The sequence below is a fragment of the Neoarius graeffei genome, chromosome 8 (assembly GCF_027579695.1).
Source record: "Neoarius graeffei isolate fNeoGra1 chromosome 8, fNeoGra1.pri, whole genome shotgun sequence".
NCBI lineage: Eukaryota > Metazoa > Chordata > Actinopteri > Siluriformes > Ariidae > Neoarius > Neoarius graeffei.
The window spans coordinates 49978405-50004660 of record NC_083576.1 but is presented as its reverse complement, the minus strand read 5'-3'; the positions used below and the strand labels follow the sequence as shown (position 1 = coordinate 50004660).

The 26256-nt window shown below is 43.1% G+C and overlaps 1 protein-coding gene across 7 annotated transcripts in view; it reads right to left on the bottom strand.

Moving 5' to 3' along the window:
- Nucleotides 1–26256, bottom strand: part of atp11c (ATPase phospholipid transporting 11C) — a 273394-nt gene that overhangs the window by 7791 nt on the left and 239347 nt on the right. For 3 of the 7 annotated variants that reach the window (XM_060927771.1, XM_060927773.1, XM_060927776.1), the window contains exons 28-30: nt 21847–22003; nt 5188–5296; nt 4317–4348 (exon numbers count right to left, since the gene is read on the bottom strand). In XM_060927771.1, coding sequence (XP_060783754.1) covers nt 5192–5296; nt 21847–22003 — 262 coding nt within the window. In that variant the 3' untranslated portion in view covers nt 4317–4348; nt 5188–5191. The remainder of the gene's footprint in view (nt 1–4316; nt 4349–5187; nt 5297–21846; nt 22004–26256) is intronic. The other 4 variants (XM_060927774.1, XM_060927777.1, XM_060927772.1 and 1 more) reach the window with 4 other exon arrangements.

Sequence of the window (26256 nt, the reverse complement as noted above, 5' to 3'; positions counted from 1 at the left end):
CTCTTATGCAGGCTTGTAGTACTCTAGTCCAACTCGTGCCCTAATTTTAAGGACTTGTGACTTGATGAGCACTGATGACCTGGACTCATAAATTGAAGACGAGGACTCTTTTCTTTAGGTTTTTGTAACATGCCATAATAATTTGGCATAAGATATTTATCTCTACATTAATTTTATACTAATTTCGTTCAAGAGTGTCACACCTGCACGCCTTGGTTCATGCATCAGATGGACTCTCGGGCACGCTCGCCAAGTGGACTCGCACGCGTATGCCATGAACGACTCGCATCTGCACGCCTATATAAAAACTGACTACACACTTGCTTTGCAAAGTATTGAGTTGCGTTGCTGACACATTACTGAGCCTTGTTTGAGTTCCTGTTTCTCGTCTTTGATTCTGCCGAGTCTACGATAGCCTGTTTGCCTCGCGCGACCTATTGCTTGTTTTACACTTTTGCCTGCCGTTCTGGATTGTTTACCTGTCTTCACTTGTATTAATAAACACACCTTCTGCACTTACATCCGCCTCCCAACCATCTCTGACAGAATATTTCGCACTCCCTGACAAAGAGAACGCACATTCACCTGTTCATACGTCATGCTCAGGAACAAACTAATGTTAATGGCACTAAAACGGCCACCGTCAAATGGTGCGGTTGTAGTGTTGTTCTCGGACACGACTCAATTTTTTTTTTTAATGAGTTGAACTTGAGGTTTAGTGACTCGGCTACAACACTGCTTTTAAGCACAGTCCACCTATTTTCCACAGGTGTTGAGGTCAGGACTTGTTTGAAGCTTAATATTAGCCTGCTTTATCCATTCCACAACCAGCTCTGATGTGTATTTGGGGTCATTGCTCTGCTAGAACATCCAAGTGTGTCCAAGTTTCTGATGGTTTGAAGTTATGCTGAAGAACTCTGAGGTAGTCCTCCTTCAGTATTCCATCCAGTTTGTGCAATGCACCAGTTCCACTGGCAACAAAACAGCCCCAGAGCATGCTACCACCACCATGCTTACAAGTTGGTACAGGGTTCCTCTGTACTGCTGGTCATTATAGATAAACAACTCAATCTTGGTCTCATCTGACCAATAAAACTTTCCTCCAGAAGACTTTTTCTTTGTCCATGTGGTCAGCTGCAAACGGAGCTTCAAGATGTCGATTTTGAAGCAGGGACTTCTAGATAGTATTCCAGCAGCTTCCAGTTCATAGCAGGCCTGTGCTTTGGTGGTTCCTGACCATCTGAAACAATTTCCTCTCTGCTGAGGATGACAGTTTGGGTCTTCTTCCAGCAAAGTGGCTGCACCTCCCAATAATTTATACTTGGGTACAATTGTTTGAACTGACGATCTTGGAATCTGCATGCGTGTTTAGAAATGGCTCCAAGAGAAATTCCTGAATTGTGTAAATCTGTTACACTCTTTCTCAGATCTGTACTGAGCTCCTTGAACTTTCCCATTGTACTGTGTGTTGGTCAATCCAATGACTGCTGTCAAACAAACCCTTTTAATGGTGGCACAGAGAAGCTACCAGCTGTAGTCCATCATGATCACTAACAGGGAATTATGAGGACTTGACAAGTTAAACATTTGAGAACTTTCAGCCCGACTGAATTCATTACCCAAAATAAATTAAAACTTGTGCACCAATTCTTGGGTTTTGGTCTATTAAAGCTGTATGTTGTATAATCATTCTGCCACAGAAAAAGAACAGTTCAAAGAAGAAAAAGAAAAAAAAAAAAAAAAATCACTGAAAGCCCAATATTACTTCTGACCGTAACTGTATTTTTTTCGCGGTCCGGTTTCCATCAAATCCTGCGCTGGCGAGTGGCTGGCTGGCGAGTGGGTCCGTATCCTACGATACGGACCCCAGTTATGGACCTCTGGCGACTCGCTCGTTCACAATAACGAACATAGTAGCAATTTTTGTCAACATTTATTTTCGCGTTTCTCAGGAGAATAGCATTAATTTTACAGCATGGATAGCGATAACGACAGTTCACAGCGAAAGCAAGTTTTACTACCCTGAGGAAGAAGAAATAAAAGAAAACATTTCAGGAGAAAGCTAAAAACCTCTAACTGTTGCTAACGCTGAGCAAAAACATGGCTGAATCCTGAACGACTCAGTTTTGTATAAATAGGGGACTACATAGGCAGCAAAATGTAGTTTTTTTTCCTGCCATGGAAGTGCACTTGTATACCGAGGAGGAAGCAATCTGCATTACAGCTGTGAATGAGGATTCAAAATAGCGTCTCGCTTCGGCTCGGTTTTCCCTTTCGGGCGCTCTTGTTTTCTGTTAGAATTTGGCAAAGAATTACATATGCAAAAATGAAATATTCAAAACAAGTCTTTTTCCACCATTATTATGACACACCAAAAAAAAATTGAAAAATCAAATATTGTAAGAAAGAAACTTAGAATAACCTGGTTGCATGCATGTACACACCCCTTAACTAATACTTTGTTAGAACACCTTTTGCTCAAAATACAGCACTCAGTCTTTTAGGGAGAGTCCAGAGTCTCACACATCTTGATCTGGCAATCTGCTCTTCCACTCTTCCCAGATCTCTCACTTGTAAAGAGATCTCCTGTGCACAGCCATCTTCAACAGATTAGCTGATCTTGATTTGGAGTTAATCAGACTCACTTCACTGATGACACGTGTACAGGCTTGTAGTACTGGAGTCCAACTCGTGCCCTAATTTTAAGGACTCGTGACTTGACTTGGACTTCAGCACTGATGACTGACTCGTACGTTAACTGCATTTGGACTCGGACTCTGATTTTTTTCTTTTTTTGCAACATGGCATAATATCTTTATCCACGTTAATTTTTGTACTAATTTCGTATAAGTGTGTCACACCTGCATGCCTTGGCGTGTGCATTAGACAGACTCTTGGGCATGCTCTGGACAGCGCACGCAGTAAATGACTTGCACCTGCACAGGATTAAGGCACAATCAGCGTGCCTATATAAAAGACCGTGAAAAAACACTTACTTTGCGAAGTATTGAGTTGCATGACTGATGCATTATCGAGCTTTGTTTGGTTTCCTGATCCCCGATTTCCTGTTTCACGTCTTTGATTCTGCCGAGTCTACGATAGCCTGTTTGTGCCTCGCTCGAACTTGCCCGTTTTACGATTTTGCCTGCCGTTCTGGATTGTTTGCCTGTCTACACTTGTATTAATAAACACACCTTCACTTACATCAGTCTCCCAACCATCTCTGACAGAATACTTGGCACTCCCTGATCAAGAGAAGGCACATTCACCTGTTCATACGTCATGTTCAGGAACAAACTAACGTTAGCGGCGCTAAAATGTCTGGAGAGAAGCCGCTAGGATTGTCTGTTTTGCTTATACAGACTTCTCGTACAGTGGGGGAAAAAAATGCACTGCTATGGTGTTCCATATGTACAAGAACTATCGAAGAGACGACGGGGACATCCTCGAACTTCAATCGTCATTTGGCAAGACTCCACCCAGAGAAGGAAGTGACACGCTATGCTCATTGCCCTGTTGATGGTGGGCGGGGTTTGCTGAGTGATGAACTAGCTTTTTATCTGTAGCCTATTAACTAAAGTGGGGCAGTTGAGCAGTAACGCTTTCACATAAAGGCAGCAACAGCCTTCGGTAGTTGACTCGAAATTTTCTTTAATGACTTGGACTTGAACACTGGGGACTCGAGGTTTAAGCCTAGGTCACAACCGGACGTACGATTTTTTTGGCCGTGTGATTTTTGGCGTTTCCCCAAATCGCTGCTTTTTTTTGTTTGTGGAGAAAGACGCACATTGGCCGCAAGTTTGTCTTGCAACCTGAAAAAACGTAAGCGCCTGTAGAGTTTATTTGACATGACAAAGAACCTCTGCGGCCGGTCTGCGGCCAGTCTACGGCTCGAAAATCAGCACGTAACACGCGCACCCTCCGTGCGTTTCTTTGAACGTAGACACCGAGGCTTAAGTGACTCGACTACAGCACTGCAGGTGTATGATGATTACTTTTGAACATCAGCTTGAATGTGATGGGGTAAACTGAGCAGTCATATGCCCAATTATAACGTGCTTTCACTTGAATTTTCCTGATTGCTGCGTCACATTAAAAAATGGAAAAAGACCTGATTTATCATAGCTTCATTTCTTTACATGAGGAAAAACTTGAAATGCACTGTACAGAAATAAAAGAAAGAAAACTTTCGTTTGTTTTCCCGGTTTCATTTCGAAACGGACCAAAAAAAGAATGAATAAGCACAATGTACACAGACCTGCTGAGAGCAGATCATTGGCATCTTTGCCATCAAATTGTCAAGGCCATCATATTACCTGGCTATATGAAGGAGGGGGTCCTCGGACAGCTGAGAAGAACAGAAAAGTGGATTTAATGCTGGGGAGGGAGCAATGGATATAGTCTCATCTATATCGGACTCGATCACCATGCACGCATTCGCAGCAAGCAAAAGCACATAATCAGGGTGCGAAGTTCTTGTTAAAAAAAGTTTCCAAGTTTCAGCAGCCAAATACACAACACACTGACCAGGCTGGTTATTGCAGGGATGACATGCAACACAGAGCACACAAATGAAACAAACAAAAAAAAAGATAAATCCCAAACCACATCCAAACACGTGTCATGGACAAGACCACTTAAAGATGCAGACAGGTTTGCATAGTATACACGTGTACGTATGATACAGAACACCCACACCCCCGACCACAGAAAGGATTTCCAGACCAACATAGCTGAAAAGGGTTTAGTCAGGTAAAGTCGGATATTAGTCAAGTACCCAATCAGAGGGATTTTTTTTTTTTTTCCTAAGAGATCATGCAAGAGCTTTAAGAAAAAGCATTTTGCTTAAGCGGTTAAAGACTTCATTTCTTATCGCACCTTAACCCTGTCTTAATTTAATTCAGCTAATGTTTACACGTATACTTTACATAATGAGAACATTAATTTAATCTAGATTAAACAGTGTCGCTGAAACCTGATGTTAAAATATACCTGCAGATGTTGTAATTCTTTTTTTTTTTTTACAATGTGCAATTTGACTACAATGATTTGAAAACCATGTCTTTTTCAGCCAAACGGCACTATTTGATCAGGTGAAGGCTGGAAGTACAGGAATTTACCAGAAGAGACATGACTGCCTGGGCAGCACTTAAGAGGAGAAAAGCCCTGCATTGGTAGGTCTGGTACCTGTTCATAGGACAGTATTGGACTCGTCTGAAAAGGTTCTCATGAGCAGAGGCCTGGCTGAAGATTGGGAGGACTGGCCTCCCCTCGCACCCGAGCGAGCCGGCTTCTTCTGAAAGGGTGGGGAGTGTGTGAGACACTTAAAACACCATGGAAAGTTTAACCAAGTCATACAGCCCCCCCCCCCACACACACATTCTCATTAGTCTGATAAAACCTTATACAGCCTTCTCATTGCTTACAACCATGGAATCCAAAAGTCTGAATTAAAACCCAGGTGGCAGTAATGCATTTACACTGTTTTGTGACTGTATCCATCCAGAGATGAACCGTCATGCAAGAGGCACTAAACATCAAGTGCTCCCCCACCCATGACATACGGAAACAAGATAGGGCTTTTACAGGACCGTATTGCTGCCACACCAGAACAAAAAATATGGATCAGTATCACGTTATGATGTGAAAAGTTTATTTATTGTTATATTTTTCACATTTTAAAGGAGATACGCAGAACCATGGCCTCACTTTCGTTTATAAATGCCTTGAGACCTCAAGAATGGCACAGGAATAGTTTTGAGCGTTAACAATAAATCTCATCTCATCCCATTATCTGTAGCCGCTTTATCCTGTTCTACAGGGTCACAGGCAAGCTGGAGCCTATCCCAGCTGACTACGGGCAAAAGGCGGGGTACACCCTGGACAAGTCGCCAGGTCATCACAGGGCTGACACATAGACACAGACAACCATTCACACTCACACCTACGGTCAATTTAGAGTCACCAGTTAACCTAACCTGCATGTCTTTGGACTGTGGGGGAAACCGGAGCACCCGGAGGAAACCCACGCGGACACGGGGAGAACATGCAAACTCCACACAGAAAGGCCCTCGCCGGCCATGGGGCTTGGACCCGGACCTTCTTGCTGTGAGGCGACAGCGCTAACCACTACACCACCGTGCTGCCCTAACAATAAAACTAATATAGTAATTTTGATGATTAAAGTGATTCGTAGCGATCTGAGTGAATGACCTTTACATCCGTGATGTCACAGCAGGAAGTCTATCAGTCTCATCGCCATTTCCGCTATAGTAAAACACAGAGCTGACTGCAACTCCGATCCTCCATTTTGAGCCAATTTATTTAATCGCCATGCCACGTAGATGTGTTTTTGGCTGGTGCAGCAGAAGGTGGATTTACATTGCATTCATGGCCCAAGAATATTCAAACTGCAAAGATCTGGACGCGTTTTGCGAGAAGTTCACGGGCACATTGGGCGCCTATGAAGTGGTCTCTCCTCTGCTCTGCACATTTTACTGAGGACTTGTATGAGACCTCTGAACTGTTGAGGAGCATTGGCTATAAGCCCGTATTGAAAGACGGTGCAGTACCAACAATTAAATAAAACAAATATTTATTTTATTTTTTTGAAAAGGAAAGTAAACTCCGTTGCACCAGTTCTCCCGGAGTGTGAGCCGAGGGTTGTTGCTAAAACCTGGGATGGAACGGAACGGGACGTGACATACGGCATTATTGCTCGGGCAGTGACCTCCCTGCGGTTGTTGCTAAACACAGTGATGTCCCGTCCTGTCCCGGGTTTTAGTAATTGCCTGAGCCGAGCAGTAATGGCAGAGTACTCAGTATGGAGAAAATAGAGAATGAGCGCAGCAGCAGCCTTATTTCTGCACTGGATATTGCTGCCATCTCGCCCTTACATGGAAGAAGTGAATAAACAGAGAACTGAACGAACAACTGAAAGTCAGATTGTTTCAAAAACAATCGGCCACAAGATTGGCCTTCAAGAAGCGAGAACACAGACGGGTAAGCTCCGACTCTCATTTGGATATAAAACAACGTGTTGTTTACCTGCATTTAGATTAATACCTGTAACTTGTATTGTGTGTTTAAGTTACCGGTATAAGATTATTTAATTTGCTTCAGAATGTGATTGTCTCAGTTTATCTGATTATTTAATTAGCCTTTTACGTTTTATCAGTGAAAATGCATGCATGTTGCATAAGTTATAACACCGATCCTGTTTTAATGAGAGTCAACCCACAATCAATGAAGTCAAATCAGTCTTAGTTGAGCAAGTCGGTAACAGTATTTCTTACTTTCACCATAAATTTTTATTTATATGACTTTGGTCTGTAGCTGTCAAAGGCCTCGGCCTTAAAACCGGTTACTGCTGTGATGTCACGCACTCAGGGCTGGCTGGCTCAGCGGGGCAGCTCGAACACCAACTTTGCGGTCGATTTTAACTCTCAAAAATATTTTTTTAAAATTCCCATTTATGCAGCATACAAGAGTCAAGGATGGAGATACTATCCACTCAAAACTTATTTAAAAATAAAGGTTCTGCATATCTCCTTTAAAAAGATTTTCAAGTGAAAATACAAACATCAAATTCTGACAAGATACTTTTCTTGTTATAACAATATAACTATACATGTTATAATGCGATGTTTCACATTACAATAAGATCATTTATATTGTTAGGCTATAATGTTAAACTCCTGTTGGAATGAGGAAAGTGTGTGTGGAGAATAGATAAACCGAGGAACATGGCTCATTTACATGATTTGATTAAAGGGGCCGGCTCACTCTTCCCAGAAGCCTCTGTGCCAAGTAGCGAGTTGTCATTTTCACGTCCACAGATATTCCGCTGTTTGGCTGTAGGAAGTCATCGGATTTTCATACATTGTAACTTTTAATGTGAAATGAAGGATATTTTGTCAAACGTGATTATATTTAAAATTTTTCAACCAATCCATCTGTTTTCGTAGGTTAATCTGCTGTAACGGGCCAGAACCAGCCTCGGCTGTCTCAATGCTGGCCACGAAGGAAAGAAAGAAACAAAACGTCTTCTTATTCGATTCAAAATTTCACTATAGGACATGTTGATGAAGAAAAAGTTCAAGATGGATTTCGAAGGGATCACGAACAGTGAATTTGCAGAGGTTTTGCTGCACAGAAATTGAGTGGAGTAACGATCACATGATTTAAAAACAAACAAACAAACAAACAAACCATAAACTGGATTCTGGGAAGGGCAAGTCGGCCCCTTAAAGCTCTACTTCATGCTTGGGTTGAGACATGGCGAGACTGTGCATTTCTTGAGCATGATTAACGACTTACAACAAGAACCTGTTCTCATTACAACATGATAAATTTGTATGTCGTGATAATGTGAAAAACACCTGATCGCAATAAAATCCTCATGTTACAACGCGGTACTGATCCGTTTTTCATTTTCTGGCATGGCAGCAATATCCTGCTGTATAAAGTTATTTTATTATTTACAAATCAATCAAAATACATTGTATTTCAATGTTTTTAATTGAAACAAATCTCTTTTTTTTTTAAGCATAGAGGAAAGATAAATGTCATCATGCGTTTGCCAGGACCTAAATGCAATGTTTTTACGGTTAACATATTACTTGCTGGAACCAATACCTACACTGTACGTCACAAAAATATAAGCATGACTTCATACAATTATAATTTTGTAGCTTATTTCATAGTCCTGACAAATTATAATAAATATATCAGTGTTTCCCCTGAATTTACTGGCTGGGGGAGAGAGGGTCACCTGCAAGACCCCTCCCCACAGCTCCTGTTACACAGCATTTGGACCTGAGCAAACAGTTAAAGGAGTCATATTTAAATCTTCATATTTATCTTAGAACAATAATTAGAACGTTTTTTACAATCCAAGTTGGCTCAAAGCCGCTGATCCCGTGGCGAGTCCCGTGCTGAGGTGATGCAGTTTCAGCAGGAGAGCTGGTCGGGTTCTATTCAGGCAAAAGGTGAGGGGGACAAAGTACAGGCACAAATCCTCAAAGGGGCTTAAAGTTTTCCAGTTAGCCCTACCCGAGGGGCATCTGCTGTACTCGGGTCTCTCTTGCAAAAGAAATCTTCATCTCAATTAAATTACCTGAGCAAATTAAAGGTGAGAGAATACCTTGGAGGAAAGTTCATCCCTCCAGTACAGTTCCACAGAGTTGGCAAGGAGCACTGAACATATTCTGGAGACTCATGGTGGCCTCACTACTAACACACTTCATTTTGGCTTTGTCACCCATCTGTACCACAGCCTCTTCTAGCTTACTGCTTGATTCTGTAATTCTCTCACCTCTCCACTTTCTACATAATGTTCCTGCTCCCTGACCACCACCTGGGCCGCCACCTGCTCTTTCTCCCTAACCACCACCTGGGCCGCAAGCTGCTCTTTCTCCCTGACCACCACCTAGGGCCGCCAGCTGTTCCTGCTCCCTGACCACCACCTGGGCCGCCACCTGCTCTTTCTCCCTGACCACCACCTGCTCTTTCTCCCAGACCACCACCTGGGCCGCCACCTGTTCCTGCTCCCAGACCACCACCTGGGCCGCCACCCGCTCTTTCTCCCTGACCACCACCCGCTCTTTCTCCCTGACCACCACCCGCTCTTTCTCCCTGACCACCACCCGCTCTTTCTCCCTGACCACCACCCGCTCTTTCTCCCTGACCACCACCCGCTCTTTCTCCCTGACCACCACCTGGGCCGCCAGCTGTTCCTGCTCCCAGACCACCACCTGGGCCGCCACCTGTTCCTGCTCCCTGACCACCACCTGGGCCGCCAGCTTCTCCTGCTCCCTGACCACCACCTGGGCCGCCAGCTGCTCCTGCTGAGTTCGACACAAATTATTTCCAAATAAAAATACTTTTATGAAAGTGTTCTACTGTAGTGACTTGGAGATTAAAATGGCATACGAAGCATTTGTAGTTCTGATTGATTCATAACTCTAATTAGAAAGTCGGAGAGCTTATTTTTTCTTTCTGTAATTTGTTTTCACTCCCCTCTTCACTCACGACCTTGTTTTATGTGCTGAGTGAAGAACTACAGTAGTAGACTGACTGTGCTCATTTGAAATAACATGTAAAATACTCATTTTCTATGGCTAGCTAACGTGACGTTTACAAAGTGATATAATTTTCCAAAATGATCTCACTATGAATATTCGTAACATAACGTTAGCTAACTTAATACAGCGTGTGTCTGAAGACATCACTCACTTTTACTTTTGGAAATTTTTTTTTTTGCAATATCCTCCATCTTTTGCCCCTTGGGGGGATTCGGACATTGCTAACTATTGTTGGAATCAAATAGTTTGTGAGCGCATGAGAGGAGAGCGCAGTGGACGGAAAACCGGCAGCCCGAGTGGTGGATGTTTCTGCATGGTCCTTGTGCCTGCCCCCTCCTGTTTTTGAGCAGGTCCTCTTTCCACGTGGTCCTAGTGCTTGCACACCCCCCCACAATACAATGGTAGGGGGAAACACTGAATATATTATATCGACTTATTCCAAAATTGTAACCTGTATAGATAAGGAAAGAAAAAACCCTTTACAGAGATTCTCCGATGAAAACATGACTCTACCGTTTGTCATGAGCAGTGAAAAGAAGGCTGTAGCATAATGTGTAATATGAGGAATTACGGTTTCATCATCACGCCACAGTCTGACCTGTTCATTATGCAAGTCGTGTAAATGATCCCAACTCAATAGCAATAAAGCGGTTTAAACTATAAACCAGTGTGGGTTTCACGTTTATAAACACACAAAAATATGCACCAACACAGACACAAACTCAGTAACTTTCAGTACAGACACTCTGGATGACAGCCCACAGCAGCTTTGTGCGGAACAGTGTAGACTCGGCTGAGCACGCATGCAGGTACTGTATAATCTGTGCAGATGCGTGCTGCATTCACCTCATTGGGCATGCACAGACAAAGCAGGTGACTGGGGAACAGGAGGCTGAGGGAACTCAAACACACACACTGCAGCATTCTCACAGTGGCGCACACACAACCATCCATCCCTCCATCACGGATGGCCTGAGCATGAACCCACGGAATTCCTTTGCATTCCCTCTACACACACACACACACACACACACATAGCATTCAAGCTTTCAAAGAAGCTCACTGAGCATTCCTCTCAGGAACAAGTGCACAAAACAACAACCCAAGAGACTCTCTGGACTACACACACACCCCCCCAAAAAATGGGGGGAAAAGACAGGAGACAAGTTTGGAGAGAAGGCAGGCAGAAAACAAGGGGGAGAACCAAACAAACACAAAGAAAGGCAGGCCAAGAGACCTCAGTCACTCCAGGAAAAGCTGTGAGTGCTGGTAGTCTGCGACAGCATGAAGATCGTGGAAGTCCCAGAAGAAGGAAGCCGCTGTTTCTTCTACAACACCGAAAAAAGACAACAAAGGCGGGAAATAGGAGACAGAGTAAGAGTGATCAAATAAAGGAGAAACATGAAAGCGAATAAAGAGGGGAGGGAAAGGAAGGAAAGTAGGAAAAAAAATAGTCAACAATGTGTGTCTGGGAAAACAGAAATTAAACAGGAAGTAAAAAAATAAATAATAAATAAAAGGACACGTAAAAAGACTGCCATGTCTGGCCTACAGATTCCTGTACATGCAACGTCGTCCTCTGTAAGAAACCTGTAAAATATCATCAGTGAGATTTATACGTTCAGTAGATTTCAGAACCTGGGGTGGAATCATCCCCAAACAGTCTGAGAGCTCAGGGAACGGAACAGAGCAATTCAAAAAAGAAAAAGAGGCATTTAAATTATAATAGTGAGGAACGCTCCGAGTGTGTGCAGTTGGGTAGTGTGACTCTTACTAATTCCATCTAAGATACTCCGGTTTATACCACAGCGCTGCTGAAATCCGTTTAATCAGAATCGGTCGAATAATTTTCGAGAATAGCACGGACCTGATATTAGTGCCAGGTTCAAACCAAACCACAGGTCTAGATCAGTGTTTCGCAAAGCGTGGTCCGCGGACCACTGGTGGTCCACGAGAGACCTCAAGTGATGTGATCTACAAATGTAATTTTCAAGATAAGCTAGCGTATGCTTTGTAACATTATTAGAAAGTTAAATTTATCCAACCTTGTTTTTAACGACAATCAAACGGGCCTGTAATTTCATCGTTATTATTATTTAAAAAGCGTTCTGCATCTGAATTTGCACCACATAAAACTTGTAGTGTGCACGTGCTCTTATTCCGCCTCTCGTCTCTAGGCAACAGTCACCTCACAAATCTCTGCCTCACAGGCAAACAGACCTGAAAACAAGCAAACGAAAATTCTCAACATATAATAGGCTAATCCTAACTAGCTCGTGCTCGCGGCGATTTTTTTAATTTACTGAAAGTGAAACAACAAAAGTGAGACAAAACCCACATCGAACGTGTCAGTTCTGCATTATCTGCAAGAGAGGTTGACAGCCTAGTGGACATTGCAGCAGATGGCTCCCTAAAGATGGCATTTAGGGAAAAAATCACTAACAGATTTCTGGGTTCGTGTGCAGCCAGAACACCCCAAACTTGCTGAGTCTGCATTAAAAACACTCCTGCCATTTTCATCCACATACAGATGCGAGGTTGGGTTTTCAGCACTGGTTGGGTTGAAAACTAAAAAGCGAAACTGAGTCAATGTGGCCCCCAATCTCAGATTAAAGCTGTCCAGCTTGGAACCAGATATTAAATCATTGATGCTTAGTATGCATCAGCACCACTCCTCCCATTAAGAAAAAAGAGTCGGTTTTGAGCAGAAGACAAGTAAGTGTAATCTGTTAAATCTAAAATTTGTTTTGTTCATTTCAGTTCATTCATGTTCCTCCTAATTTTGAACAATTTTGAACTATTGATATGAAATGTTCTGATTAACTGTTTGCTGAATTTTAAACCTCCATACTTTTGCCTTTAAAAACCACAGAGGATATGGAATGGATAGGCCTTTAATGTATTTAGTTAACCATCATTTTTTCAATTAAAAAACACCTAATAGTACACATCTCTGTATGGGGTGTGTGTGTGTGTGTGTGTGTGTGTTGGGGGGGGGGGGGGGGGGGGGGGGAGTGTTTGACAGCTGGTCCCTGAAATTTTTTTTTTTGGGACAAAGTGGTCCTTGGTCTGAAAAAGTTTGAGAAACACTGATCTAGATTAATGCTCTGGTACCAATATGTTATGGTTTCTAAAGTAACAGGTCATTTACCAGGACTTGGAGGATGTTCAACATAATCCAATTTGCGATATAGTGACGCTTTTTGTAAAGAGACGTTTATTTAGCCTTGTGAAAGGAGTCTTGAGTGTCGGCGCTTCGTAAGTGCCATCACCCTGGAAAAGTCTTCAGAACGGACGACTTTGTGCTTTGTTTCTCTGTAACATGACGAGCTAATTTTTTTAATCTTATTAACATCAAATGAGGAAAACAATATTTTACACCTGCTATTAACGTAAGCGGTAGCAGGAACTAACTTAAGCCTAGGTCACAACCGGACGTACGATTTTTTGGACGTGCGATTTTTGGCGTTTCCCAAATCGCTGCGTTTTTTTTTTTGTTCGTGGAGAAAGATGCACGTTGGCTGTAAGTTTGTCTTGCAACTTGAAAAAAACGTAAGCGCCCGTAGAGTTTGTTTGACATGACAAAGAACCTCTGCGGCCGGTCTGCGGTCACACGCGCACCCTCCATGCGTTTCTTGCGTTTTTTGCACGTAGACCGGACGTAGGAGCACGTACGGCCGGTTGTGACCGAGGCTTTATCGCAAACGTTCCACAACATTAAGCGTAAATAAGAATGGACAAGTTGCATGACAAGATTAAACAAGTGTCCGCAGGAGAGAACGCATCCCCCCCCAGCCGCCACTCCAAATTTTCCCAAGTGGAATTGGTTGCCATGGAAATACAGAAAAAAAAATAATCACAGAAATTCCAAAACATCAAAAGGCACAACTCCTCTGGTCACTTAACTGAGGTTTCGTGAAAAAAAATCTTAATAGTTTTAGGAGTTATGCTCCAGAAACTAAAATGTTTACAGACGGACAGAGTGATCGCTATATCCCATCGCGTTATATGCCGGGGGGATAAAAATGGTAATCGCTGGCAAATCACTGTGGACTGAGATGAAGTAAAGACTTCAGGGTTTGATGCTACGTAATATTCCGCTTCAAAGTGGTCAGACGTCACCCCACAATGCTGTTCATTATTTTCCTATAACAGCACACCCGGTCATGTTTTATTCATTACTTATAGTCTAGGACCTGGCTTAGACATGCACGCACATAGTTTAGGAAAGGATAGCTCAACTATTATAGGCTAATTTGACTCCAAGGAATAACTTGGGACGTGTGCCAAAATCGCTATCTGGGGCAAACAGCCTGAAAATTAACAATCCAAGATGGCCGCCGGTATTACGGTATTATTATTGCGTTACTCATGTTCTTGACCCTGGTTTATGTCACACAAACAGTAATAATGTGATGTTAAAAGTTGTATTGTTGGCTGTTAAACATTTAGGCTCTCAAGATACTGCTGCCTACTAAAGTTTTTTTGTATTTTTCACTTTAAAAGGTCATAGGCAAGGGTCGGACGTGAAACGTAGAATATCAACTTTATTGTTTAGAAGAACGACCCAAAAAGTGAATTCAATCTTCCTGGTGTCTAATTTGCACCCTAAAATTGAATAAAACGGTTAAAATATAGTGTTTTGCGCAAGTTCCGAAGGTTTGTTTACATCTCACTTATGTGCACTTTCACCGCCAGGGGACCGTCGTCGTGACGTCATTTAAGGCAAACAGACTGGGAGCAGCTCTGTGTTTACTTGCGAACCGAGCACACGTGTACGGACTTTGGTCGTGAGAGTTTGTGTAAAAAGTCTGAAAGCGATAGTGATTTTGAAGTCGGAACTCTCCAAATTGAATACAGAGAGATGAAACCATGTATGTATGAACCTCTGGCCGTTGCAAAGCAATCGGTGAATGTGGCTCACTGGTTTGACCGTGCGGCCTCGGAATTGGACAGCGACTCGGCCGACTCTGATCACGGTGACCCCGGACCTCGACAAGACTCGCGCCCAAACGATTTATCCTGGTAGTTATGATAAATTCCTACTTTCGTCGTAATACTAAATAAGAGCCCTTTTGAAGAATAATTAAACCGCCCTCCCTAGCGGATATGGGTAACGATTACTTGGCAGTGCGCCGGTAGGCCACATTAGCCTGCCATCCGCGACATTATACTATTTATAGCCGACTCTGAGTGAGGAAATATCCCTTTGTCTCATTTCCACAGTGATTGTACAGGATCCCTCAGGATTCTTGACTTGTCAATTGCAAGCAAAGGTAAAAATGTTTATCTCCAATCTTCTCCTTTTAGCTTGAGCTAAAACCCTCTGGCTTCATGCGCACAACCCACTTGCTCCGCCTCTTCTTTTTTGGAAAAAGCCAACCCTCTCGCTCCGCCTCTTCTCCTCTTTCAGAAAAAGCCAACCCACTTGCTCCGCCTCTTCTTTTTTGGAAAAAACCAACCCTCTTGCACCGCCTCTTCTCCTCTTTCGGAAAAAGCCAACCCACTCGCTCCGCCTCTTCTTTTTCGGAAAAAGCCAATCCTCTCACTCCGCCCCTTCTCTTTTGGAAAAAGCCAACCCTCTTGCTCCGCCTCTTCTCCTCTTTCGGAAAAAGCCAACCCTCTTGCTCCGCCTCTTCTCTTTCGGAAAAAGCCAATCCTCTTGCTCCGCCTCTTCTCCTTTTTCGGAAAAAGCCAATCCTCTCGCGCCGCCTCTTCTCCTCTTTTGGAAAAACCCAACCCTCTTGCTCCGCCTCTTCTCCTCTTTCAGAAAAAGCCAATCCACTCACTCTGCCTCTTCTCCTCTTCTGGAAAAAGCCAATCCACCCTCTCTGCCTCTTCTCCTCTCTCGGAAAAAGGTAAAAACTTCTTCCTGAACCGGTCCCGTTGTTACAGTTCACTGCACAACAGTAAGGCCTGGGGTTTTTCTTTGGAAATTCCCGAACGCACGTCTGCACTTAAGCCGAACGGCAATGTAAGTAAACGGAAGTGGACTCGACTCAAGCGGTTTGTTTGACTTAAATGACGTCACGCGCCAAGTGGTCACGAAAACAGCCTAACAGAAATGTGCCACGATCTGCGCTAACTTATTTTAATCATTACTTATTAACGATACTTCTTGGGACCAGAAGAAAATTACAGAGGGTTTAACATATAAAGTTTCAAATGTGCATAAAATTAAAACTGTTGCCTATGAGCTTTAAGTTAACATTCCATTGATCATAACAGCATGACTGAAAATACAATTTCTTTATATTAATCAAATGCTTGCTTTCTTATACTCTCCTAAATTATGTGCATAGGTCTCCCAATTCCATGATTTCATATTTGAGGTAGGGTTATTCTGTTTTTCTCATGTTTTCTGTGAAACTGCAATTTTGGCTGATTTTTGGCATTTTGTCACCTCAGGTTCACTCTGCGAATTAAATGGGGCCACTTTGTTTCAAACGAGGTGGTCCTAGATAAAGCAAACGTAGAAGACCTTGAGATCAAACTGGTCAGAAATCGCCTTTGCTGGATGGGGCACGTTTGCCATTTGGACGATGATCGCCCAGTCAAAGCTCTATTATATGGCGAGTTAGCTGATGGAGCCAGAAAAGTGGGCTGACCACTGCTTCACTACAAGGACACGTGCAAGAGTGCTCTCAAGCGTGGGGAGGCTTTGGAAGACTGGAGTTCTATGGTTAACGACCGCAGCAAGTGGAGACTTCTGAACTTTAACACTGTCACAGGATTGACATCAGAAGAAAAGAGGACTATGAAAGAAAGCGTGCAAAGCGCCATAAACAGACAACTACCAACTACAATACTTCATGAACTATAGACTAATTTGACTGTTATTCACTGCGTTATACCCGTATCGGTGTCGGAAGGACGTATATTTTTTTCCTTGCCCATGACCATAGCTTGTTTCCTTTTCCTTCAATCATGAAAACGATGTCACTAATGGATTCCCCATACCCAAAAACCTATAAAATTAAATATTGCACATACTTCTGTGGTGAGTGGTTCAAAAATTCTCATCTCATTATCTCTAGCTGCTTTATCCTGTTCTACAGGGTCGCAGGCAAGCTGGAGCCTATCCCAGCTGAGTACAGGCGAAAGGCCGGGTACACCCTGGACAAGTCGCCAGGTCATCACAGGGCTGACACATAGACACAGACAACCATTCACACCTACGGTCAATTTAGAGTCACCAGTTAACCTAACCTGCATGTCTTTGGACTGTGGGGGAAACCGGAGCACCCGGAGGAAACCCACGCGGACACGGGGAGAACATGCAAACTCCGCACAGAAAGGCCCTCGCCGGCCACGGGGCTCGAACCTGGACCTTCTTGCTGTGAGGTGACAGCGCTAACCACTACACCACCGTGCCGCCCTGGTTCAAAAATTGATATTTTCAATATGGCTACCAGCGGCCATCTTGGATCGGTAATTTTCAACCTGTTTGCCCTGGATTGCGATTTTTGGAACGCGTCCCAAGTTGTTCCTTGGGTTCAGATTAGGGATGTTAACCGATGACCGTTTGACCGATGGTTGACCGAATCAACGTCAACCGGTTAATTTTTTTTGGGGTTGTCGGTTAAAAAAAAAAAAAAAAAAATCGATCGTTTTGAAGCTGCCGATTTTGGAGCGGAGAACCTGGAATTCTGTGTTGTAAACGCTTGGGGCATGCCATGCGGTGTAAGGACAACAGCTGACAAATCAGAAACACCCATTCAGTCATGTCCCGCCCTCCCGCCCCAGTTGAAGACAGCTGCCACTCGGCGAAAGAAAAGTCTCAGTGTTGGATTACATTTTACTACGATGTTAACCAGGTACGGAACATCAAGGAAATTCTTGACTATCAAAGAAACAAGAACACGGCGCATGAATGAAGTCGATGGTTGATTAGTCTGGTGAATATTAATGTCAACGTAATAATCATAATACACAAGATCTGAACTAAAACCTGGTTACTCACTGATGTTACTTAGCATCAGACAGTTGCTATATTAGCTTAGCGGCTAATCAGCTCAGCTATCCCATTCCCAATGGCTGTGCACAATTAGCAGCCATGTAACCGTAATATCAGTAGTTGGAAAACAATTGCAGTACGAGGTCTCTGTGGCTCACTTCAAAGAAAAGTGCCTAGTCCGTAGCAGTATGCAATATCAACACAGCCTACTACAGTTAACTGTAAACACCAGGGGCCGTATTGCTAAAATGTCCTATCTTCAATGAGAAGTTAAGATGGGACAAGTGTATGATAGGATTGTTTTCAATAGGCTACTCAACGCAAGCACCGGTAGTGACTGAGCTAAAGCTTGCCGCTTAGAAAATGACGGCAATTTATTGAGAACATGTTCACACTGATATTTTTAATGCCAAGTTGCAACTTAACAAAAGTGCGTGCCCCTTGCTGACACGGCCATTTGTCCTCCGCTCCAATACAAACCCCTCGACATCAGTGCCGCGTTTGACTAAATGTTTCGCGCTGTAGAAAAGGTAATGCGAGTGGAGGGCAGCGACTGGGACTGAATGTGCGGATGATCACGGTTAGATTTAGAATAGATTCTAAGAATTCCAATTCTAGAATTTTAAACTCATAGATTAACCGACTTTAACTGGCTAATGAGGCTCGGTGGTCGGTCAAGATTTTTTTTAAAGTTTTCGCCATCCCTAGTTCAAATTAGCCTGTAACAGTTGAGTTATCCTCTCCTAGATTATGTGCATACATATCCAACCCAGGTCCTCTACTATTAATGGAATTAGTCACAGTTTACAACTAAACCGAACGCCCGAATGCGTTGTATCGAATAACAGGGTTTCTGCAGGCTTGAACAAGTTCAATTTAAGACTTTTTAAGACCATAACAGGTTAAATTTAAGACTTGTGCCGCACAAAAAAAATAAAGAAAACTGGGAGAGCCTGAATTACTTTCAAAATAACATTTATCATTCACCAATGAACTCATTACATCCCTAGGGTGCGCTCTTGCATTAATGAGGAACTAAGCTGCAGTGGAGCCAAAGACATCCCGCAAATCACTTGAGGATGAGGCATTCGATTCCGTACGGTTTGTGTGTTGTAACGTTACAGTTTGCACGGAGTTAGCTGATACACCGTCTCGAGATGTGCTTGGACCTGACAACGGTGAACAAAATTGAGTGACGGCATGCGATTGTTGCAGACTTTTATGGGCAGCCTGGTGCTTCTCCGCTTTCGCGTGCGATTCCAGTGCCTTTACACCCAGGGTGCTGAGTTTGAGTGTTCTTTTGCACAATGTGCAGTACGCAGGGCTGTGAAATAGAAATGACAAAATCCAAGGAAACAATTTTAGCAGGGGGTCTGGGGGGAGCAGCCCCCCAGGAGCCGGGGGCCCAGAAGCTGAACAGATTTTGTGTATATTGATAGATTTGAAGCATCTCCTGAAAGCAAATATTTTCTCAACCATGCCATTTAATTTGAACTGTTTATTATTATTATAATAAATTGAATATATAAATGTGAACAAGATGGTCTACCTGGTAATCTATAGTTCGACAGCTTCAATTTCACCAATTCCGCATGTTTTTTTTCCTTTAACATGGTCAACCAAACGCGTTCTTCCACCAGAACCGTACTTCACATCCTGATGGCACAAGATGCAGTAAGCTTTCCCCGGTTCTTTTATCTTCCGTATGTGCTCATTCACTACTGACTTTAAACTCCAGCCATCGCCAAGTCCATGGATTTTTGATGCCGTTTTCCTTGTCAAATGTTTTTAATATCGTCGGTCTCACTGTCCTCCCTCTGAACGATGTCCCTCCGTGACACGGACATACCGCGAAATTCTCCTTTTCAAAACTGTTGATATCGAAAGCGTGTTTAAAGAACACAAGATTCGCGCCGTGGTTTGTAAGCATGGCGCAAATGCCGTAAACCAGTCTGTCATTGTCGCAAAAGAAACCTACGCCCCCCCCCCCATTTTTATTGCAAAATTAGATGATTTACTAAAATGATATTTTTGGCGGCCAAATTCGCGGAATTCCGCAGATTTTTCACAGCCCTGAGTACGCCTCAAACGGATTGTTTGGTGCACATTTTAAGCAGTCTACGAAATCATTGCGTTCAAGCCAGCAGTCATTAAACTTGCATTTGCCTATTTTGCTACAAACCGTGACAATCTCCCTCGCTTCTTTTAGGCTCTACTGTCCAAATGTGCGCGTGCCATGCCCTGTGCATCACCATGCCAACCGGGCTAGACGCCGGATTCCACTGTGTCTCATTTGTAGTTTGCAGCGTAGCCTACTGATACTAAAGGCCTCTGCATACTCTTGCGACAAGGCTTTTGCAGATAGCTTTTCGCAGACAGTTGTAATTTATTGTTGAGCGGGGAGTAATAGGCGTGCGCGATGTTATTCACCGGCACAACGCAAGGGGGCGCGAAGTTGCTAGGAGTAGTTGGTGGGTGTGGTTAGTGGAGTGTTTATCCTCCGGTTACTTAATGACTAGAACGGGAGTCGTATAGATGTACGTACTTCCTCAATCAACCGCTCTTCATGCTGCTCCATCTTCGCTCGTGTTTTTAAAAATGCCGGTCGTGAAAACAAAACAAACCGGGAAAGTAGGGAAGCGGAAGTGCGTGTACAGCGGATAGAGTGGACCAATCAGAGCCCTCTTGTCTGCGGCGCTGTCTGCGAGGCTTCTGCGGTGGTCACAATTTTTGGGAGGTGCGCACAGAGCGTCTGCGAAGGTGGGGGGGCTACGCAGACACTGTCTGCGAGGACTGGGTTGTCAGCATAAATTGGCCTTAAGTAGGCCTAGCCTATATGACCAATTATGAATATCACCAACGCATTTAACAAAAAAATGGACGTAAGGATTTAAGACTACAAAATTGCATTTAAGAACTACAATGCAATATATGCTCGTATTTTAGCCTTTTTAAGGCCTTAAATTAGGATTATCAAATTTTAGACTTAAGACTCCACAGAAACCCTGGAATAAAGTGCCTCTCAGTTTTGCAAGCCAGAAACAAGAAAGAAATTGGATACACTGGCTTCATGTTTATGTTGCATTACAGTTTTATGTAAGCAGTGTTAAATTCTGCCACTTCAAGTACAACAGTGCTGCAAACGTGTGCAGTGTCGAGTTTTACACTGACGCAGCTTCTCTGCTTATCACTCAGTTCAGTGAGGAGTTGGTTCCCATCTGTGAATTATGCAATGATCAGTTGGACTGCATATGCCGTTTCTCAACAGTTGGTCACTTTATGTGACAAGCCTGAAGAGGCGGGAAAGGCTGTGCGTGATGGAGCAGATCGACTCCATATGCTCTTCTCCAGCCTCAATTAAATCAGGGCTGGTGATTGAGCTAATTAATAAATGTGTCACTTTTAAAAGGGTTTTGCGTGTAGTCTTAGTCCATTATTGGATGAAGGTATGTAAAATCCTGAGTTTATGCCTATTATAGTGCAGCTCGCTCTGCATTCGTTAGACGGATAATAGAAAAGAATGGAGATGCTTAAAACGGCCGAGTACCCTGAGATGAAGAGGAATAAAAGATCGAGAGAGAATATATATTTAAAAAAAAAAGAATAGAACAAAGGAAAATAGGAAAGTAAGAAAGAACAAGGGCAGCTGATGGATGTTCGAAGTTTTACAGTCACAAAAGTAGAACATAATGAGATGTGCAGAGGCGGGATGAGAGAGAGGTAAAAAAATACGGGCTGGAAAATGATCAAATTTCATGTGGATGACGGGTTATGAAAGGGGAAAACTGAGAAAGAGGGAAGTACCTGTTGAGCGCGGGGACTTCTGGGCTTACGCAGGACCGCCAAAAGGATTTCAGGAAGGAGACTGACGACGATGAGGAGGATCATGACCAGCCAGGCAGACACCGAGCTAAGCATGTTAGCGAAGACAAAGTACATCCGCTGTTGTCTCAGGAATGGCCTAGGAGAAAGACGAGAGAGTGGATGGGAGCGTGGTGGTATTAAAGCAGAGATGTACTAGTAATCTGTTATACGTCACAATTCAACATGCATACTACTGGACAAATATTCATCAGGAATATAGCAGTCACTCATGTTGCTGCTACTGAGGAAGCATTTTCATTAAAGGAACATTTAACATCATGATAATATTGTAAGACATGATAAAAGGTTACCCAGTTAGCAGGCAGGAAACTATTCACTGAATTCACAACCTGGTTTGATTCACAATTTGATTTCCCCACTATACTTTTTTTTTTTTAATTAAAGAACATTTCCGGACAAAAAAAATATGCAACATTTATTTTCCTATTCTACATATCCACTTAAAGGAGAACTGAATGAATGAACTCTATTGTCACTAGTCAGTGCCAGCGAAATTAACCATCAACCTGTCCTTACATATACACATACATACAATTGACAGAGGGGGAGTAGACAGGACAGGAAGACAGGGATGAAAAGAAAAAAACAAAACAAAACATAGTAACATGAGAGGGGAGGAGAAAAAAAAGCAACCCCCACACTATGCTCCTGTGAGGAGTACAGTGTGGGAACATTAAAAAAAACCACCTCAGCACATAAGCACAAAATAACACAAGTACACTTTACAACATGAAAACTCGGGACTTGAGGGGGGATGGAGGTAGAGGTAACCCAGCGCAAGCAAGCAGCCATCCGTTCCTGCAGCCATGATGGCGCTGGTTGCGCACCCGCTTGTCACACTGGGGGTAAAAGTGGCGACCGTGGGAAGTGGGGGAAGGAATGCAAGAGCATCTCACTGCAGTGATCTTCAGGGGGGAGTTGTTGTCCCAGCAATGGCCTTGGCCAAGGCCAGTGCTGTCTGAGGGAGCCGAAAGCAGATAAGATTGGGATTGTTTGGTCTTGGGGCAAGTAGATGCATTCTTTTACACGACTACTCTGTTTGTCCATTCTGGTCTCCGAATCGATCCATTTTCCTTTGCAAAGCCAAAAGCTTCTCCATGTTGCGGTTCAAGTTCTAATAGCCACAGTCTGAGTGCCGACAGCTCTGCCCACCGCTTCAATCATGTCGGGCAGCTTTATGGGGCTTTGGACAGCTGTCACCGTTTTCTGATTTCCTCGATAAACCAGGGCAATGCCTAATCCAATCAGCAAAAGACCTGCAATCATGGTTCCGAATAGGTAGATGTCTTCAATGTCCTCCACAGAAAGAACTGCCAGGCACACGACCCGCCACCTCTCCCACGCGTCCATCGTGTAGCCAGCTGCGAACGTTCTGGCAGGACAGGCTGGTTCCCCTGAACCCAGGCTTCTCATTGAGAAAATTGCGTCAATTGCGTGAAGAGACCAGTTTATCAATTCCATGATTTTTAGTTTGGAGAGCAGTGCGGAGAGAGTCTCTCAAAAGTATAGACAGTAGACAGACGAGACACGAGGCACAAAGCAGGGAAGATAAGGGAGAGGAGAGGCAGAGTGATGCGACCGCCTTCCGTGAGAGCACGGAGAAAAAAAGTCATTTTTAAACTTGCTTTTTTTCTTAATTAACGTGTTATTCAATTACGTTTTCGGTTTTAATAAGCTTATATCGTGACCCATATTGGCAACTAATTGCAATTAAATATTATACTTATCAGCCTATTCGGTTTTTAGCAATGTTGAATTTAGTTCGTTTGGTCCACGGCAGGCGTCGCTTGTCCGTGCGATCTTCGAGAGTTGCGCGAGACTTCGAAACGTGAAGTGTCAGCCGGATGTCGGTGCCGCCATTTTGAAAACTGTTTTCCAATCGAAATATTGCACAAAAACGAGTTTAAATGACCATTACTGCCTACTTTTTTCAAACTTTCCTGATTGCTATCAAAACAAACAAAACTTCCAGCTCGATTACATCAGCATTCGAAGGAGGGCGCGCAGGTCTTTTGACAACGCTGGCAGATGTCGGTCACTGATTTCCGCTGTACGTTTTACCTCCATCCTACGAAGTCTCGCACAGGTCTCAGCGAATCTCGTTTACGGCCATTGCTTTGACAAAAGGACTGATAGATTACAGAGCATATTTCAGACCCTCATAACTTGCTATAGCAGTGACAAAATAGCTGTTAAAAATACATTCCTACATTTAATAAAATGAGAGAAATAGAATTTTGATTTAAAAATTTGCCTCCAGTTCTCTGCTAAATTAATTTTGTTAAATAAAAAAAAAAAAAATCATTTTCTTAGGAAAACAATTTACCCACATTTATAAAGGTTGGAACAAAATATAGCCTATTAACTAACATTTTTCATTTTTAATAAAAGGAATACTTAATACCAAAGAAACCTTTTTTTAATAAAACTTTCTAAATAGTTCTCCTACTTCCATTTTTCTTCTCCTCTTTAGCTTTCAGCAGTCTGTAAAAAGAGAGCTCCCATTTCTTGTTAAATCTATTTGTACAGTCCATCACACAACAGCTCTCCCATTTCAGCTGCATGAGAGCTGCGTTACTTCCACCTACAGTGAAGTCAAGTGCAAGCCCTGCATTTTAGGTTACTGCACCCTTTTCTGTCTAAGCAACGCAATCACGGCTAAGAAAAACTAAGATAAGATATTCCTTTATTGATCCCCATGAGGGGAAATTCAAGTGTTGCAGCAGCTCAAGCACAGAGTAAAATATAGATAATTATTATACATACGTGCCACTTTTTCCATGGAATAAAAACGTATTCTATTCCCTTCTAGCGGATATATTGACGGCATGCAATATCATAATATTGCTTATCCGCCATGTATTACACCACTCTCCCCAATGGAGAATGAGCATGCAATATTGTTATAATATTGCACGTTGTCAAGACATGTCACACTTTGGAGCGGATGCAAAGATTCAATGACAAAACCTTTCTGCTGCGCCTGCGCACAATCATTTCTTTGTCAGCCGGGAAAAAAAAAAGACAGGGGTTAATTCAGTGCTTGGGTTAAGCACTAAATAAACAAACTGATAACTGAAACTAAGGATGCACTCAACACCTGAAAGGCTACCAAAACTTCATTAGATACTTTTCACGCACATTTACTGTACAAGCGAAAAACATAGCAACAGACTTTGAAAAACTGGAAGAGAGACACAACGGAGATGTAAAACTTCTATGCTAGCGAGTGACTGACAGTTTGTGACAGTTTTTTTTTTTCCGTTTCCGCTTCCGGTTGAGAGTACGTCGTGCGCATTCTGGCTGCCGCTTCTCACCAGAGCTTTTTTTTTTTAATTTTATTTTTATTTTCTTTCTTTTTCAATTTTCATTTTTTTTCTTTGTGTGTTTGTGTAGTTTGATGTTTGAGTGTTTTGTCCGCCGGTGGTGGTGTAGCTCCGGACCCAGTTTTGGGCGTCGGTTTCCCTCCAGGCCTTGGTTCGCCATGGGCGATGCCTGCGCTCCCAGCTGTGGACTGCAGTGGGTTCGTTGCTCATTTGGCATTCGTGGCTGTCCAGCGCTCTGTGCTTTAATGCTTAGCGTGATGTTCCGAGCGATGTTGCTCGGTGGCGTCGCGGCGGCTGTGCGGGCGGTTTGGGACACACCGGCACTCTGCGTGGCGGAGCTTCTCTGCTCGCTTTGTGGATCCACGGCTTGGTGTTCAAGCGATGTGGCTGGCGGCGGCTGTGCTGGAGATGTGGGACTCGTCTTCGTGCGCCTTTTGGTGGGACTGTGGCTGCTACACCTCGGTGAATTACACCCTGACCCCTACTTGGTGGACTTTTTACTTTTTATTATTTATTTATTTATTTATTATTTTATATTAATTTTTTTTCTTTTTTTGTCTATAATTGTAAAGCGTCCTTGGGTTTCTTGAAAGGCGCTATATAAGTTCAACTTATTATTATTATTATTTTGTACACAAACATGGTCGCAAGGTTTGCTTCATTAAAAGCGGAAGATTTAAAGAGACAGACGTGCTGAACACCCGAAAGGCTACCAAAACTTCACTGGTTATTCTTCACGCATAGTTACAGGAGAAAAACATACCAACAGACATTGAAAAACTGGAAAAGAGAGTGATAGCGGAAATATTGTCGAAGTTCTACTTGGAGATGAGGAAAAGTGACGGAGACTTTTACAAGAGGACTTCACTCAGCAAAGCCCTTTTGTTTTGAATAACCGCAATCTAACAATGAACTACGACCAAAAGTAACTCTGAACTTGAACTGTCTACCTGGTAGGGCTGGGTTCAAAAGATCGATCCACGATCAGATATCGATTCACGTT